Source organism: Sclerotinia sclerotiorum, genomic scaffold, assembly GCF_000146945.2.
Source record: "Sclerotinia sclerotiorum 1980 UF-70 scaffold_3 genomic scaffold, whole genome shotgun sequence".
Taxonomy (NCBI): Eukaryota; Fungi; Ascomycota; class Leotiomycetes; order Helotiales; family Sclerotiniaceae; genus Sclerotinia; species Sclerotinia sclerotiorum.
Genome location: NW_001820833.1, coordinates 1,901,888 through 1,920,000, shown reverse-complemented (window position 1 = coordinate 1,920,000; position 18,113 = coordinate 1,901,888). Strand labels below are relative to the sequence as shown.

The following is an 18,113-nucleotide window of genomic DNA, read 5'->3' as shown; positions in this document are numbered from 1 at the left end:
CATTCGTAAAAGAAAATACCCCAATTAACACCACTTTCCCATACATGAATGATAACCAAGAAAAAAGAAGAAAAAGAAATGAACATGGTGGTATCTATGCTATAAAAAGAAAAGGTATATGTAACTACAATACATGAAGGGATATTTTCACTGAAATGCCAGAGACTCCAATCCCCAAAATTCAAACAACTCCGTGAAGCTAAGATATCATTTATGTCAAAGATATGTCAAAAGATATACCAATCATCATTGGTGGCCGTAATATTGCATATTCTGAAGAGAATTCTGCATGTTTTGAGGAGATTGACCATAAGAAGAAGAGCTACCTTGAGCACGACTCATTGGTATTTGTTGGTAGTTGCTCATGGGACTAACAGTCAAAGAATCGAAGCCAAATGTACTTTGATCTGTTATGCCTAGCATATTTGAAGCTTGGTATGCTGACACGGGAGCAGAAGTCGTGACGAAAGGTTGATTCATGGAAAATTCCATGGCGGAGTGAGGTGTATGGTTAAAGCTCTGATTGGATTGCATTGGAAAAGAATTGGAGCCGATCGAACCGAATGCAGATCGAGGTTGGTGTTCAACCTTATTTTGAGCGAAGCTATTTTCGATATTCCCAAAAGCTGACTGTGGTTGATCCATTTCAAAGCCAGTATCGATAAAGGATGGCATATTGCCAAGGTTAGCAGAGTCCATTGAACCAAATTGTCGTGGCTGATTCAACTGCGGGACATTGTATGAATTGGAAAAGATTGGAAATGGCTCGTTTGAGACTTCCTGTGCTATTGGAGTGTGCGTCATCGAGCTGTGCATGCCGTATGCCGAAGGTCCCGAAGTAGAGTAGAATGCGGGTTCGTGGAAAGCAGCGCTGATCCGTGGTACCATGGGGATGTTTGGTGACATATTCTCCATAACATAAGGACTTGAACCTTCTAATTTGGTTCCGCAAATTGGGGTTATTGGGCTAAAATTTTGTTCAACTGGACTGATGATCGTATCAGCATCAACATTCTTCTGTTCAACAAGTTGAAGAATCGGCAAACTGATATGCTCCATATGTTTCGCTAGATGAACAGTAAGTTTTTTCCAAGTTGTGAAAGACTTTCCGCAAAATTTGCATGGCTCGTCCTGTGGTTTTTTTGTTGTTTCGTGATGGCATTTGTCCAGCATATCCCATGCTATCTCAGGATGTTTCGCCCTTTTGATAGCAGCTTTTGTCTTTTGTTTAGGCTCTGGTAACTTATGCTCACGAACCAGATGCTGCAAAAAATTGTCCTTTCGATAACAAGGATGTCGGCAATCATCTATTTCACAAATCCACCATTCCAAATGCCTGTGTCTTTCATTCTCATGGCGAACCCAATCGGCCTTTCGTTTAAATGATTTTGGTTCTCTGCACTTGTCATAAGTACAAGTGAATGGTTGGACATCTTCATGGACATGTTTTGTCCAATCTGAAGGTTTGTGAAATTTCTTGGCCTTGAAGCACAATTGGCATTCAAATTCTGCTGGAAGATTTCGAGTTCGGGGTAAGGGGACACCTTTGGGGAAAGTTTCACTTGAAAGAGCACCATCACCAGGATTTGAATCATCGGAAAAGTCTGTTACGAGTTGTAACCCGCCAGCACTGCGGTCATTCTCCCGAATTTTTCCCTTAGCATCAAATACTGTAGCACTTCCGCCTAGTGCAATGCAATGTGGCCTAGAAGGGCAGTTGCGATTCTTGATGGCTTGCATATGTTTGACCCTTTGATCGAGTAAATTCTTGTATCGAATTTCTTGCTGATGAGCAATGCGACTCACAAGCCAATTGAACTTTGGATCCATGTCAGGATTCAGCCGCCGTATGTGTTCTTTGAAACCTTCATAAGTGGGTACGGTCGGCTCCAATAGTGCAGGATCCGTTCCCATGTCACCTTCATCACCTTGCTCATCATCCTCATCATCCTCGTCGTCGTGGTCAATCGGCTCTGGGAATTGCCTGGTGGTAGAAATGACCGACTCAGGCTCAACCGACGATTGAGGAGCCAAAGTAGGAACAGGTGGGCCTCCTTGCTTTTTCCAGAGTTCACCAATAGCAGATACTGTAGCAGATGCGCTTTCTCGAATTGACAGCTCGCTCTTGCTTCTAGTTCGTCCACTGTCCTTACGGAGGAATGATAGATTTAAAAGTGGGCTTTTTGGAGATGCTGCACCCACAGAGCCATTGCGGGCGTGAGGAGGATGATGCGCACTTGTACCGACAGCAGCAACCGTTCCAGTCATTGCCGCTAATGCGGTGTTTAGACTTGGAGTCGGCTTCCTACTCTTACCAAAGCTGGATGTTCTGGGAGGCGGCGCTAGATTATTTGAATTGTTCTGCTTTTGGTTCATTTCCGTCGAAGTATCTTGCAAGTTTGACGAGCTGCGAGCCCTCTTTACGTGATTCACAGCGAGTTGTCCCAGGCTCGAAAGATGCCAACGCCCTGGTCCCTTCTTTTCATGCTTGATGGATAATTTCTTGAGGAAATTACCCTCTTCGCCAGCGCTATACTCCATTAAACTTGACTCACTTTTCCGTCGCGTACCCCAAGTTGCTGCACGTGATATTACTGAGAAGGTATCTGCGTCTCCATTGAACTTTTGGATGGCATCATTCGCCGTCTGAGGCGCTTGAAAGCCGCTGACTGTCATGTATGGTAGCGCAGGAGCATCGTTGAATTGGCGCATCTGGCTCATCAATTTTATATCTACATCAGTTCGGGATTCGCCTTTGATGTGGTAGTAAACTTGCCCATCAAGAAATCTATTTTCTCTGATGCTTGCGGCATCATCCACTGGCGCTAGATTAACTCCAGCCTGCTCAATTTGCACTGCATAAGTCGATTCTCTAGATCTTGGTACGTTTGGATCACTGGTTGAATTGCCTCTTTGGCGCCACAATTGCACCAGTACATTTGTGTCATTAATATGCCGCCGCTCTTCTTGTTCTTTCAGATTGGGGATTTCGGCATTTGAGATCACTTTTCGTCTCTCAGGATCCAATCCAGTTAGGCCAGTTGCACCATTCGATCTCCACACTCCTTCATCATTCCGTGATGCGGTCACTTTGGAACTCTGATCAAAATTTTGGGATGGATATTGATAGTTCTTGAAACCGGTGTTCAATTGCTTCCCATGTTGGCTCATATCCAATGCAAAGTCGGGCCTAGTCGATGATTGTTCTTCAGCCCACTGCGAGACAGTCACATGTGGACTATGGGCACGAAAATCCATACTTGTTGGCTCCACCCCTTCGGCGCTCGTATGACTGCTACCGCTATTGTCCGGCGTCAATTGCAGTGTATCAAGTGTCGATGTCAATTCTGGAAAAGGAAATCCCGACTGATTTGATTCGTTTTCGTTTTCAATTTCTATTTCGTGATGTGTAATGAATGAGTGGGCTTTACCATTTAGTCCGCTTCTGGAAGAGGGTGTGTTTGGAATGCTTGTATTCTTGGGGCTTGGAGGATATGTTGGAGCTGCGAGAGCTTCTGATGTTTTTTGACTCTCAATGTTTGTGGATGCCTGATGTACAATGTTTGTATAATCGTCTATCGGGTACGTTGCGAGGCTTGTGGGAAGTGAATCTGTTTGCTGTACGCCAGCGTCGAAATCCACTCCAAAATACTCGTCTTCGATCTCACTAAAGTCGCTACCAAAATTGCTGTACTCGGAAAGACTTTCGACTGGTGTACCGCCAATGTTGCATGGGCTGGTAGAATTACTGAATGTATGCGATTGATTGTATGGTGACAGGAGAGATGGGTCAAACTGTGTGTTGGATATGTGGTGTGTGTTCAGGTGCAGAGGGTCGTTCTCTTCTTGAGAGAGTTGTATTTGAGAGTTGACTGGATGTGCTGAGACGGAAGTGTATGAAGACATAACTTGTGGAAAATGTATGAGGCTATGTATCTTTTGGAGATACGATTTGGATAAAAAGCTGTGGTCTTTTGATTGTAGGCCTAATTAGCTACAGGCGTGGTCAACATGTAATGAGCAAGGTTTTGGTCATGTTGCAGCCTCGGGAATCAGTGTTGCGGGTCTTATATGCAGGTCACAAATCTGCAATTGAGATGAACAGGTTCGATAGATGATACAAGTCTCGTAGCAATGTGGAAGAGGAAGAGATAAATTCGGATTCTTGAAGGTTTGCGGGTATGTAATTCTCGTACGGATGAATGAAACTGGGAAGACGAAGCTGTTCTATTCGTGAGAAAAGATAAAAATATGGGTGACGATGGTGAGCTGACAGAAAATAGATTGCAGGCGCTCCTGTAAGATGGGGTGAGATGAAAAGGGGACGGGGATGGACGATTGAAAAGAGGAGTTGGAAGAGAGAGGAGCACCCTTCTTCGCGAACTGGGGGGTGTGGTACGGAATCGACAAGGACAGGCTTCAGAGCTGGAGGGGGGGAGGGGGCAGCGATAAACGCTTAGGCGCTAAGGCTAAGATAAGCAGTGCAGAACAAGCAAGTCGTTGAATTTTTCAACAATTAAAAGTCCAAATTCGACGAGGAAAGTGGTGGTAGTTACGGAGTGTAGCGGTGGGACAATGGCTTTGTATATAATCGAGTAAAAAAGTAAGAAACGACAAGCGATGTTATTAGTGGAGGGGAAAGTTCGTAAAAGGCGAAATCAAAAAGATTGAAGTTATCTGTTGTTGGTTTTCTAGAGAAATGGAGAATAATAATAGAAAGCCTTATTTTATTTTCTTAACTCGATCTGTCTATAAATTTCTTAGTTCCCGTGCTTCTTTAAAAGCTAAAAGTTAAGTGACAGGGACTTAGCAGGCGGGAGAACGAGAATCACAGACCCAGGTACAAGGGCCGGCGATTAATCTGTGATTGACGACCAAACAGAGAAATTGACGCCGGTGAAGTAACAACAAGCAATACACAGAAGGGCTGCATTAGAATAAAAGGGGATAGCTCAGAAATGACGAGTAGGTGGAGTAAAGTTGAGTGGTGGAGGGGGAAGCAAATCTAGACGACTGCGCGCAATCTTCCTAGCCCAAGTACAGGACAACTAGGCGACCCGATAGAAATTTACGGAGTAGAATATTCCATATAAAGAGTGGGTGGAAGTGGAAACGCACGGCTGAATAGGCACTTTTACTTGGCTGACCAAATGCTATCAATTTTGCCATTGAAATCTACAAGGGAATGCTCAGGGGAATCTACAATCAGCGACGGTTTACAAGGTATGAAAGGTACGGGAGCTTTCATCAAGGATCTCAAAAAACAGATCATTCTTCAATTTGTTAGTTGGAAGTCATGAATCATTATTCTCCTGCGTACATAATACCGATACAGCTCCGGATATACAAACCCATTACTGGGGCAAGGCAGATCAAGCATTCTTTTAACTCAAGCTTCAAATCAGCCCGAGCTTTTTAGGTCTTGGTACTCGTGACATAGGTATGACGGTGGGAGTGGCTGTGCATCTTTTTTGGATGTTAGAAATACTCATCTAGCTAGCTAGCTGTACCTTTTTGTTCTTCATCTTGGACCTTGTGCACATTGCACAGCCAGCAAATGCACCATTCAAAAAATAATATTGAGCGTAGTTCCGTCTCTATCGTATTCTTCCTTCCTTCAAAGCCATCTCATCCCTCCGAAGATGATTTTCCGACGTCCTGCATTTGAAGCGATCCGGATCAAGTAAATTAAAAATGTTTAAAGAGTCCCATTTTCCTATTGGTTAGTCCGTTACCTACCTATGGTGGGAAATGGCTTGAATTTGTGTTTCAAGAAGCTTAAGTCTCAAGGGTAATGATCGTAATGGTCTTGTTCAAACGAAAGGAAGGTCCATTAATATGGCTCCAAGATGGGGCCATAAGCACAAAGGCGCCTAAAAACGGGGTTATGATCCATTCCCCACTAACAAGTTTTATATAACAATAAACACTTCATTTAGAAATACTTCAGGTGAATTAAAATACGTTTGCGCATACAGCAAGCTTTTGATATCGGCAACCCGAAATTCATCTAAAGCTTAGAGGAGGAGGAGTCAAAAATTACCAGGCCCAGGTTTTCATGGCATACCCCTTCATCGAAGTCGCTTGTCACGGTGTACCGCCGAGTACCAACAAGGTGGACCAATTCAAATCTACCCAAAAAATTCTCGGGATCTCTGATTAATCTCACTAATCCCACCAGTCTTCTATTTTTTATGCTTCCTCTCACATCCAGTCATCAATCTCCAAAGTTCAGCAAAATTGCATAGCCTCGATCAAACAGAATCTAGCATAATTCTTTTACCACTCATTTTGTCCAACTCATTCACAGCAGCCGCCTTTTTGGCTTAGCTCTTTTGTTCTACATCTGACTGACAATCATGTATCAACAGCCTTGTCCAAATGAGCAATATATATGTTCTTCCAGCTTCCAGCCTGTTTCACAAAAATATAGTGTCTCCGCTGCGACAAAAAATACCGTGCTTCTATGCGCATGCTTCGCCCACCGACGCAACGGGCTGAGCATTTCTTTTTCTCTTCACCGAACAATCTTGACCAGAATCATAGAATCTTTCAAGTTAGGAATAATTAAATGGAGTGGGATTTGGGATTTTCAAAAGACCTAGAGTTTGGACCCCAATACTTTAAAGATTCACTTCTTGGATGGAATCACAGTTCTTACATTCCTCACCAGTATCGAGAAGGCCTTGCCCGCATCAACTCAACCTCGATCAAATTTCACGTCAAATTAGTTTTTGTTATTAAAAGAAATATTTAAAATGATCAAATCCCATTTTCTATTCATGTCTTCGTATTTTTCTTTCTGGATTCCAATTATTCGTTTTTTTTCTTCTCCTTTCACCACTCAAGTGACGATGGCAACAAAGATACTCTATTTCGTACCTGCAGTGCTCTGTGGCTCAGGAGCATCTCAAATAATATAAATGATGTATGTGGTGCGGGGTAAAACGATGGCCGGTACTCGACCAAGAAATGTGTCAATGACGTTTCAATTGCCGACTCCATTACTTCATGCTTCTTAGTTCACACTTGATGGTTCATAGATTTCATCATGTCTCCCTCCTTTCATGCAGAATACCAGATTTTCGGGAAACACCGGAAAGTTTCGTGCCGATATTCATGCATTGATTACGCAGAATCCTACGGGGCTCCTTACCGGACGCCCGGCCGACGACATAAAACGTGGTTACTCTTCGACCAGTTGATCGATGACGTCGATCAATATTCGTGATGGAGTCGAGATTCGGAACCCATGGGAGTTTACTCTTTTGGTCGACGCCAACCCTTCCTTTACGAATTTCAGGCCTCTTCCATTGCGAGTCTCATATTGAAAATGTAACCTTTCCGGAGACATCTTGTCTTGTTAGACATATGAATCTCTCACTTGCTTCCAGGCTTATTCCAAGCTGAGAAGTGTTAGACGGAGGTAAATTGAAGTTTCAGTTCAAACATTGATCTCAGAGTGGAGGGGTGTCGATACTACTACCACTAGTGACGATGGCTAGTTATCTGAAGCAGTCAATCATTCATATCGTTCTCTTCTCAAAAGAATATCTATCTAAAACGTCGGTCCAATATTGACCACTGATGCTATCCAATATCCACCTCCAAGCATCTATGACCATTTCAGTGAAGTATGTTTGTAGCCCGAAATGTACTTCGCTGGGGCCGTCATTCGCAATCTCTCCGATATCAGTATCGAAAGAATAATAGTCTGGTCGATTATCCTTCTCATACAAATATACTAGGGCCAGATCTGTTAAGCTATCGCAAATTTCTACACCTATATATATTCTAACGACCATCTCATACATAACAGCCAACAATTCACTCTGAAGTAGACACAATTGTCATGTCTCGGCTCGCATTCACTCATCTCCTAATCTTTATTTTAACTTTCTCGAACTCACTATTTATCCCGCTTTAAACATATCTCAAATACATACCAACCACATCCCTTTCTCTCCAATTCCTCTATTACACATCTGTAGCGTCAACATTTTTAGAAACTCTTCCCCTCTCCTCATATTATGGATATCCAGTGAAATCACAGTCCTGCTTAATCTTATTTCAAACTTCAACCCTTCATTCACTTCTAGAGCCAGTGATTGGAAAGGTTTAGTTTAGTCAAAGTTTATCTCTATGTCCTGAAATAAGATCGTCATAAGCATAAAGATCTGAAGGTATTCAACCATGGGATGAGCCGGAGTCAAAGGAGTCATGATAATCATCATTATGTAGTTAGATTACACTTTTCTTTTCTTTTCTTCCTCAAGGTATCCGAGGAATAAGAAGTGAGGATTGAAATATCAGCTCACTTATCCCTCTATATACTCTATACATTCCAACCATCTATCTTTAGAGTTCAGACTATACATAAATCAGCATACCACTCACCATATAGATCTACCTCACATCCACACTACGCACTCCAAAATGTTGTTGCGTTATACAATGCAGAACTTCAAGACTCAAGTACCCAATTATTCCACCCCTGGCAAACAGCAATCCAACTCAAATACAAAAAGTCAGGCAAGGAGCTATCTGATAAATCGGCACATCAAATTCACACCTCGCATCAACTGAATGAACATAAAAGATATAATGAATGATATAATGTCTATTTATGTACAGAATCCTACTCTTTCCCCAAATTTATTATTCTTCGAGCTTAACTCATTAATTGCGTCTCCCTTCTCAATCTATTGATCCACAATATAAAAATTTCAGTTAATTAAAAACTATCTTTCCGGCGTCAATCTCACAAACTGTTCAAAGAGGCCCCTTGGAATGCTGGAATGCTGGAATAAACTTATAATGCTTTGACCAAAATATTCACAAAAATTATTTCTCAACTATCAACACCCTTTTATTACAACCAATATTCTTCTCGAACGGATCCCAGCACATCTCCCAAACCAAAGAGTACAACGCACCTCATCCCATAGCCTCGAAATAGTCTCCTAAATCCTGGACAAGTAGCTCGGTATCCAAAGCATATTCCTCCTATGATTCCCATCCTCAACCTCTACTTTCATCACATAACACCATCATTGATAGTCAACTTTGGTCTAATTACACCAGCTACATCACAAAGAACGTTCTATCTACTCATTCCCTAGCGGAGAAAAGTCTCTGATTGATTTTGAGATTCATCTGAATCTAAACTGGCCAAACAAACCAACTTTTACGAAGACTCTCTTTCCACCCATCCATCCATCCATAAATACGTCATTCATTCTCTTCCTTCAACACTCCTCAAGTCCTCATCCACGACCCTAGTATCCTTATAGCTGGCAACCATTCTAGCAAACCTCTTCACATCAAGCCGTTTCCCTCTCCCAAAAACCCGTATCACAATCTACCCATCAACCTCATATCCACCAACTCCCGCCCGTTTACTTCAACTCAAATCGTCGATGCATGCATACAGATGGATGATATACTACTATAACAGACGTATATCTATGCACGATACTCCTCAACGAGGATGTAAGCGGTATTTATGGATCCAAAATCATACATTTTGAGAATTCTCGGATTATGAAATGCTGGGTAAGTATCCGCCTTGCATGTTAAAAAATAACTAATGTTCTCACCCCCCATCTATGAGAAAATCATCCCGGGGGAGATAGCAATAAATGATATCCTTTTTTTGTAAAATGGAATTTCAATGGTCCCACCAGTTTGACATCACCCTTTTCTACATAAGATGTTCCAGTTCACCTATTTCATCTACCCACGCATCCAATTCCATACCTATTTAGTATACACATCTCTAGCTCTGCGAGCCACCTCTCCGTATTCAAACCACAGGTTAAAATAAAATGCCCGCGATACTAAATCTAAGAAATATTCTGTAAAGGAAGCAGTTAATAATAATTATAAAAATAAATAAATAAATACAAAGCAATCTCCTAGAACCAATCCATCCACTACCCACGCACATCTTCCCAATAGCATCCAATCTCGAAAATAAGATCTAAAGTCCTGCACCTCCTACCTATATCTATCCACCACTATTATCCCTTCTTCCCATTGCCTTTATATAAAATACCCCCGTGCAGATTCGCTCGTAATCAGATGGGTAAGTGATAAATAATGATAAATAGTAGATAGTTTCTAAAAAGCGGAAATCCGCTGATATTTTTCTCATACAGCAGTAATATGATGTTAAATGATATTATGAGACGATATCTAAAGACACTAGATGTGGGATTGAAGCCCTGCGGGATGCAGGCGGGGGGTAACGCATTTTGGGAGGAATATAGCGGGATGTTGTGTTGATGTTAATGTTGATTGCCGTGTTGGGTTTAGATGGGTGGGTATTGGGGTGGAGATTTGAGGGTTTGAATAGATGAATGGATGGATGAATGAATGAAGGGAAGGAGAAGGGGAATAGAAAGGGATGCAAGAGGAATATACAGTCTTACGACTCACGGTGATCTATCTGTATTGGTAGTTGCTTTACTGATGGCAGTGGAATAGCTGGCGGAATAATAGCAGAATAATGCAGTGAGATGATTGTGAGTATTCGCTTTGCTGAGGCCCATAGAGACCCGAATATTTAGACAGGTCTCATGTTTGAACAAATGCGCTGATGGAAATAGAAGTGGGTGTAGAATGAAATGTTAGATGGCGGATTTCTAGTAGGGACTTCCCGCTAACTGAGTCAAGCTCAGGATGAGATCTAGAATGAAAACCAAACATGCATTGCAAACCTGCAAAATTATAATAATGCTATGTTTTGAAGCTTGATTTGATTAACTACTTATCATGTCTTAGTCAAAAGGTATCCTTCTCAATCCTTCATTCCCCATTCTTTTCTTCATTTCCTGGCCCGCTGCGACACTACTCGGCACCTTAATCCCACAGCAATCACCCCAACTATTCATTTGATGAACATGCTTCATTCCATCTTTCATGACCACTACTTCTCCGCCCTCCGCATCATCTTCCTCATTGGGAACCCCAAACTCTTCTTCTGTGCTCATACCATCCACAGCGGGTATTAACGATCCAAAGAGGAAATGTTGCATGACGGGTAACTTTTTCAAAACCTCAGCCACAAACATCCTTCTCATGCCATCTTCAACCTTTGTCCAGTTTTTTGCAGAGGATATATCGTCTAACATTGGACTGTGCCATCTAAGTCCTTCAACATTCTTCACGCTATTGACAAAGTTAACTTGTCCCAAGTACAGATATTCATTGCCATATTCTTCCAGTATAAGATTTTGATGAATTGACAAAGGACGGATGTAGGGATGATGTAAAAGTTGAGAAGCGCCAAATAAGAATGGAAGAAATTGGTAATCATCAAGTCCCCATACTCCATGCGAACCTGCTGGTTCTAAGTAATATGTTTTTTGTATAATCCTCATGAGATCCAAATATCGCGTAAAGACTTTCAGAACCAGCGGGCGGAAATCTTGACGAGTCACTATCCCAAGTTGGTATAAACATAATAACCATATCATAAAGTTCAATTCGTGCCCCGAACCATAATCTATTCTTGTGCGATTTCCAAAAGATTGAAGAAAGTATGTAGAGACTTCGGTGATAGCTTCTTCGGACGTAATGCCCAATTGTTTGTGCCAATCATTGTGCTCCTTCGTAGCTAAATCGAGGAAATCACGAAAGCCTTTGTTGCCAAATCTTGAATCGCCTTGTTCTTCCGGTGGACTTCTGTTTACCACATCTTCAACTTTGTCTAATATTTCGAGGATATTTGTAACGGCGGAGCTCAGGTCCTTGTTGTTGATCGCTGATACCGGTGTATCAATGACTGAATCTGTCAAACCAAAGACAAATGCTAGAAGCAATTTGTAAGCAGGAGAGCGAAGAAAAAGATCATGATCATGAGGTGATAAGATCCGTCTCGTAGGCTTGCAAAACTTTAAGCTTGATGGTTCAGGAGGAGATGGAAGATCTGGAGTTTCGGGAACAGGGAGGGGATTTGATGGCGGATTTCGCTTTTTTCGAGGTTCTAATTTTGGAAGACGATCGCGGAGGTTAGGTATACCTGTAGCAGGTTTATTTTCTGAGTGCTGAATGTTTTCTGTGGTTGAAGCCATTTTGTGAATGCTTGATATTGCTGTTGCTGTTGATTACAAAAGAAAGGAAACCTGGAGTTTGAAATGACATGACGAGACAAGCTCGACAGGTACCAACCCCACGGTTAGTGCCCAGGGACTTTAGGCTATTCCTAAGTAGCGTTTAGCGTCCATTTGCGATAACGATAAACAAAAAATTAAGATCAATCTCTAATCTCACGTTCCATAAGGTGCATCCATCCATTGTTGTAGCTATGCTCAACCTTTGAAAGATTTCAATCACAACCAAAATAAATTCGACTCAACGTCCACCTTCTCCTCATATAGCCAACTCAAAATGGTCTACTCAACCGAACCTACCGCTCTACTATCGCCTCTCCATAGAGCAGATGGTTCTGCTAGCTTTTCACAAAACGGTTATACTGTTATTGGCGCTGTAAACGGTCCTATTGAAGTTCAGAGACGCGACGAATTACCAGAAGAAGCAGCTATAGATGTTATTGTAAGGCCAGCTGCTGGTGTTGGAGGCTAGTATATCCCATAGGATTACTTTTTGATTGTTGAATCTGGAACTGATTGTGTCTTAGGTACCCGGGAGAGACATCTTGAAGCAGTCCTTCAATCTTCCTTACGCCAAATAATACTCATCCACAATTTTCCACGAACCCTTATCCAGATCACTTTACAGATTACAAGTACCCCAGAGAATGATACTACTTGGTCGAAGTTGGTACAGGCTAGCTCGGTAAGTGTGCCTCACTCTTGTTCTATAATTAACTTATTAATGATCATTCAGAATCTTCCCTTACTCCCAGCCCTCCTTCAAACATCGGTTCTGACATTATTATCCGCTTCTATACCGCTATCTATGACCCTGACATCGGTTTTACTTGCCTTGAAGAATACTGAGAAAGGCGCGACTATCACAGAAAATCCTACCCCTCTCGAATGTCAAGATGCAGCTTCGATTCATGTATTAGCATTCACTTCACACGGGGAACTTTTGGTCGCCGAAAGCGAGGGCAGTTTCGATATGGATGAATGGGATGAAATATACGAGCATGGAAAGGGCCTATGCTGTAGAGGTCACGTATCGGCCGAGGATGATATCATGAATGAGGATGAGCTTGAAAATGAGGCAGTTTCAAGTCTCATGATGTTCGTAAAATCCGCAGTACAAGAAAAGGTTGCTACCGATCTTCATTGGAAAGGTTGAAAACGGGATACCAATTCTACCGCTGTCGTCCAAACTTGGATCGTAATGAGGTTTCATCTGGGCACGGGGAAGCTCAGATGTGAAGATGCATAGGAAGGCCGGTGCACATATCAAAACGAATCATGAACGCAATGTGGGTTGCGATCAAGAATATTCTTCCGAGTACCAGTGACGAGGAATATGTGAGCAAATAATACATTTGAGGCATTAAGGATTTGTGCATCGGGTGTCTGATACAATGTGTCAGGGTCCCGATTATCCTAGGACGTTTCATCCTCCATCGACCATCCGATAAAGGTAGCCGATTCAAAAAAGTTCGACAACTATTACGACTCGAACCAGGCGACTAAACTAGGAGTTACTCAATTGCAATTTCAGATTTTGCGGAGCAACGTTGGACTTCTTTTGGGTGCCCATTAGCCGCAAAGTGATTAGACGAATTTTATTATATGTCTACTGATGCCTGTCAATATTGAGAAGTTCTCACCTGCGAATTCAACAACAAATGGTATACCCCTTTCGATATTGCCATGTCCATGGTCCAGTATTTTGTGATATCAAACGCCATGCTTGTATCTTCGTACCTTTTATGTTCCTAATTTCCGGGTTGATTATACTAAATGCTGACCTGGACCATGATTGAAAACGCTAGCGTGAAGGGGACAGTGATCCTTTCGAGACTCAAAACTCGCCTCCATATTCGTCGATCAAAGTGGAGATGGAGTGACAGCTGTAACCGGGCGCGAAAACATAGCAGCATATTGTAAAGGTACGGCGGCAGAGGTATCGTAGCAAGAGTCTGAAGTAGGTAATGTAACCAGACTAATTCTCGTCATATAGAAAGGAAAGTCTTGTCCTTGAGAGTGTCTCCTCTCTTCTCTCTCTAGTCTTCACTTATCAGACCAACCTATCGTTTCTAGTTTTCAATTTCTTTACCAGAGCTCCGGTAGCTTCTGCATTTTTTTTTTCAATTTGCCTTGTTTTTTCTTCAATCTGCTGTTTTTAGACTGTTGTATTTTTGCACATGCATACCTAGCATTTTTTGTTTGGCGACAACCCACTTCTCATCCATCTCTCCAGCCCGATCGGTCCACCATACCTGCACGGGCGACTTTTGACACGGCAGATATCTCCATCTCCATTCGTTTCTTCTCATATTTTGGTCTCGTTTCTTCTGCACGCCGAATCACTATCACCTCCTAAAACCATATCACCAGGCGTGGAAATCCTACACTTTCAACCTTACAACTAGCGGTCGAGACGCAGGATATATCACAGGAGAAAGAAGCTTGTAGAAACTGGGCTGTTCAATAGCATACTATAACGAGGTGAGTCTATTTAATTCATTTGTGGAGTCAAGACAGGACGGGGTCGCACTCCGCACACATCCGGATTGATAATGACATCCATTATCTTCTATGTGTGGGGTAGAACAATATTGAAGATTGATGAAGGTTGATGAAGATCAGGATTGGTGGAACGATTAATTAATTGAGGGGCTAATTGAACTTTGAATCTGAAGAAGGCTCATTTTGTGATCTTTAGTAGTGAAAAGCAAGATTTGTTATATACGGAGTACTCAGTACTACCTAGGTACCTAGCCCTAGGGAGGTATACAAAGTATATATTAATATCTTCATTTCTTGGCAAGATTTCTGCTACTCGGACTTGGGATTAATAATCTGTTACAACCCGCATGAGATCAGGAATCACATTGATAAACATTTACAATCAGGAGTAAATCCCCATCATTCGGCCGATATTACCGTACACCACCTACCTGAGCACATACTTGTTGTTACCTCCGCTATATCCGAAATTGGAAACCAAATCTTCGAGGAACCAAACACTGTGGATTATTGTCATTATGATATAATCATCTGCTTCTATCATCATTCCATCTGTGCCAACCAAAACCAAAGAAACCCGAATCCACAGCAAAACAACAAAAAGTCTCCGCAACTGAAAGCAAACAATTTTGAAGGAAACCCCTCCTCACAGCTCCCCTGTTTGGTGCATTGTTCGCTCTTTTGAGGATCAAAAAGAAAAGAAACGAGGAGCAAAGAGCCGAGTTGCGTCAGAAGGAGTATTGATTACTTTTCTCTCCCTCTCCTTCTTCTCCTTTTAGGTACAATTGTTGCTACTACTGCTGCTACCACAATCTTTCAACTTGCATTGCATTGCATTCATTACCTACCTACTCTGTCTGCGATCCCGAGCTATTTGTCAATTATTATTATCTTGTCATCTCCACCCGATTGATAATAATAGCTTGGTTTGAGAATCCTTGTATTGTCCAATCACATTTGAGTTTTGGTCGGCATTTGTGACAAATCTGTCCGACTCCCCATCTCCGACGGAAAAAAGATTAAAACACGGAAAAGTAATTGGCGTCATCATCCACAATGTCCGGCATTCGCTCTCCTACTTCGATTCATCCTGCCCTTACTAAGCCTAACGATCCCCCACAACCTCCTCAAACGGTATTCGATGAAGCTGTTACACCTTCAGCTACGGCACAATCTTTTTTTGGATCTAATGGCATGAACTTAAAAGTTAAGGCCGGGGACAATCTCCGACACGACCAGGGCGTACAAGTTGCTTCTCTAAATGCCATCAAGACCAACTTTTCAGACAATGATCTATCAGAGTCATCGACTGACGCATCTACAACATTTTCTGCTGCAACAACTGTAGGAAGTGACTGGGCTTCTGTTCCTTCATCACCGGTATTTCCTACTCGCGCTTCCAAAACTTTTCATAATCACAGCAAAAACGCTCTGTCCGTTGACGCCGTACCCCGCCAGACTGTTATGAAAGCATTGGCGTCTTCAAGAAGAGAACATAATCCACAAGACCTTTCTTTAGCAAATATGAGATCACCACTCACCGAGAGACCGGGTACTGCCTCGTCGCAGAAACTCAATGCCGCCTTGTCGGACTTGGTACAGCGAAACACTCCTGCCACGGCTCGATTTCCCTCTTTGCAGTCCCCATGCTTTTACCATCAACGATTCGACGATGCAGTTAATATCGAAAAGGTTCTCGAAGAGATTAATGGAGACGAATTCATGTCACATTCTCGACTCATGGCAACGGCTACTGGTGTGCGAGAAGTTTCTAAGCAATTACAAAGACGTCCAATCAAGAGAGCTGTGCGCAACGTTATGATTGTCACAAAGGCTAGAGATAATCAGTTGGTTAATCTGACCAAGGATTTGGCACTTTGGCTTATGAGCACTCCACGATATGGCTCAGACCTTGGTGTTAATGTTTATGTTGATGCGAAACTTCGCAACTCGAAGCGTTTTGGAGCAGCAGCATTGATTGAGTCGCAACCACGATTTCAACATCTCTTGAGATATTGGTCACCAGATCTTTGTTGGAGCCAACCGGAGAAATTTGATCTTGTCCTCACTCTTGGTGGTGATGGTACTGTTTTATTTACTTCTTGGCTCTTTCAGCGTGTTGTCCCTCCGATTTTATCGTTCAGTCTGGGTAGTTTAGGCTTCTTGACTGGATTCGAATATGATCGATTCAAAGAACATTTAAATAAGGTTATGGGAGAGGAAGGTATGCGGGTTAACCTTCGCATGCGCTTCACATGTACGATTTATCGAGACGGAAAGGAACAGGGTCACGAGGCGTTAGAAGGTGAACAGTTTGAAGTTCTTAATGAACTCGTTATTGATCGTGGACCATCCTCTTACATCTCTAACCTCGAGTTATATGGAGACAATGAACTCTTGACTGTTGTTCAAGCCGATGGATGTATCTTCTCAACCCCTACTGGCTCAACCGCATACTCATTATCTGCTGGTGGCTCATTGGTCCATCCAGATATTCCTGCCATTCTCCTCACGCCAATTTGCCCTCATACTCTTTCCTTCCGCCCAATGATTCTCTCGGATTCACTCTTACTTCGAGTATCCATTCCACGTAACTCCAGAGCTACCGCTTATTGCTCATTCGATGGGAAAGGTCGTGTTGAGTTGAAGCAAGGTGATCATGTCACCATTGCCGCTTCACAATATCCATTCCCAACTGTCGTTAGCTCTCCCTCAGAGTGGTTCGATAGTGTATCCAGAACTCTTAGATGGAACACTCGCGGTGCCATGCAAAAAGCTTGGGATGGTACTGAAGATAACAAAGAAGAGGAAGCTGAATGGGATATTGATACTGATTCGGCTTGTTATGGAAGCGAAGAAAGTAGTCTTAGTGCAAGTCCACTAAGAAGACAAATGAGCATGCTTGGCATGTAAATGCGTCTGTCTGATTTAATTGTACGCTCTGGGTACAAATGGTTTCATTATACAATTTTCTCCCGTCGCCTCCCATCACATATATGGCGCATTACAAGATCTACAACTACATGTTGTATTACTAAATACCCCTTTTTTTTACATTTAGTCCGCATCAAGAAGATATGATGTGGACATTTTACATTTAGAACTTGAAAGCAGGCGTTGGTTTTTGTAAATTAAGCGAATAGGCGTTGGAGGTTTAGAGGGGAAGTAAAGATGATAAATAGTAGTGGCTAGACAGATAGCTACGAACTTAGATGCGAATATCATGACTTTTACTGGCCAGAATTGTCAGCTTATAGATTACATATCAATATTCTTTTGGATTCATTTTATTATTGTTCCTTTTGTGAGTTTTTTGATAATTATAAGTGAGTGACGACGCACTAGTATTAGACCACCTAATTTGACTCGCTGATGGCATCATTTCCATTAAACCACCATACTTTATACAAGTCGATTCGATCAGCTACTCCTTCAAATTCCTCTACTTATTTGCCGAGAAGGTAAGTCTATATACCTCTCATGATTCTTTAC

At 42.2% G+C, this 18,113-nt stretch overlaps 7 protein-coding genes across 7 annotated transcripts; 3 read left to right on the top strand and 4 right to left on the bottom strand.

The window, feature by feature from the left end:
• Positions 1-246: 246 nt before the first annotated feature.
• SS1G_02843 (hypothetical protein) lies at positions 247-3,906 on the bottom strand (the record flags this gene model as incomplete). Its single annotated transcript, XM_001596572.1, has 1 exon — positions 247-3,906. One exon carries the CDS (start codon positions 3,904-3,906, stop codon positions 247-249), a length of 3,660 nt encoding a protein of 1,219 aa, XP_001596622.1.
• Positions 3,907-7,186: 3,280 nt separating this feature from the next.
• SS1G_02842 (predicted protein) lies at positions 7,187-7,354 on the bottom strand (the record flags this gene model as incomplete). Its single annotated transcript, XM_001596571.1, has 1 exon — positions 7,187-7,354. One exon carries the CDS (start codon positions 7,352-7,354, stop codon positions 7,187-7,189), a length of 168 nt encoding a protein of 55 aa, XP_001596621.1.
• A 3,427-nt stretch (positions 7,355-10,781) lies between these two features.
• On the bottom strand, positions 10,782-12,077 carry SS1G_02841 (hypothetical protein; the record flags this gene model as incomplete). Its single annotated transcript, XM_001596570.1, has 1 exon — positions 10,782-12,077. One exon carries the CDS (start codon positions 12,075-12,077, stop codon positions 10,782-10,784), a length of 1,296 nt encoding a protein of 431 aa, XP_001596620.1.
• A 316-nt stretch (positions 12,078-12,393) lies between these two features.
• On the top strand, positions 12,394-12,588 carry SS1G_02840 (hypothetical protein; the record flags this gene model as incomplete). The annotated part of the gene is made up of 1 exon (XM_001596569.1): positions 12,394-12,588. One exon carries the CDS (start codon positions 12,394-12,396, stop codon positions 12,586-12,588), a length of 195 nt encoding a protein of 64 aa, XP_001596619.1.
• A 336-nt stretch (positions 12,589-12,924) lies between these two features.
• Positions 12,925-13,272, top strand: SS1G_02839 (hypothetical protein; the record flags this gene model as incomplete). The annotated part of the gene is made up of 1 exon (XM_001596568.1): positions 12,925-13,272. The coding sequence occupies one exon, from the start codon at positions 12,925-12,927 to the stop codon at positions 13,270-13,272; it is 348 nt and encodes a 115-aa protein (XP_001596618.1).
• A 707-nt stretch (positions 13,273-13,979) lies between these two features.
• SS1G_02838 (predicted protein) lies at positions 13,980-14,428 on the bottom strand (the record flags this gene model as incomplete). The annotated part of the gene is made up of 2 exons (XM_001596567.1): positions 13,980-14,155; positions 14,305-14,428. 2 exons carry the CDS (start codon positions 14,426-14,428, stop codon positions 13,980-13,982), a joined length of 300 nt encoding a protein of 99 aa, XP_001596617.1.
• A 1,249-nt stretch (positions 14,429-15,677) lies between these two features.
• On the top strand, positions 15,678-17,534 carry SS1G_02837 (hypothetical protein; the record flags this gene model as incomplete). Its single annotated transcript, XM_001596566.1, has 1 exon — positions 15,678-17,534. One exon carries the CDS (start codon positions 15,678-15,680, stop codon positions 17,532-17,534), a length of 1,857 nt encoding a protein of 618 aa, XP_001596616.1.
• Between the last annotated feature and the right edge of the window lie 579 nt (positions 17,535-18,113).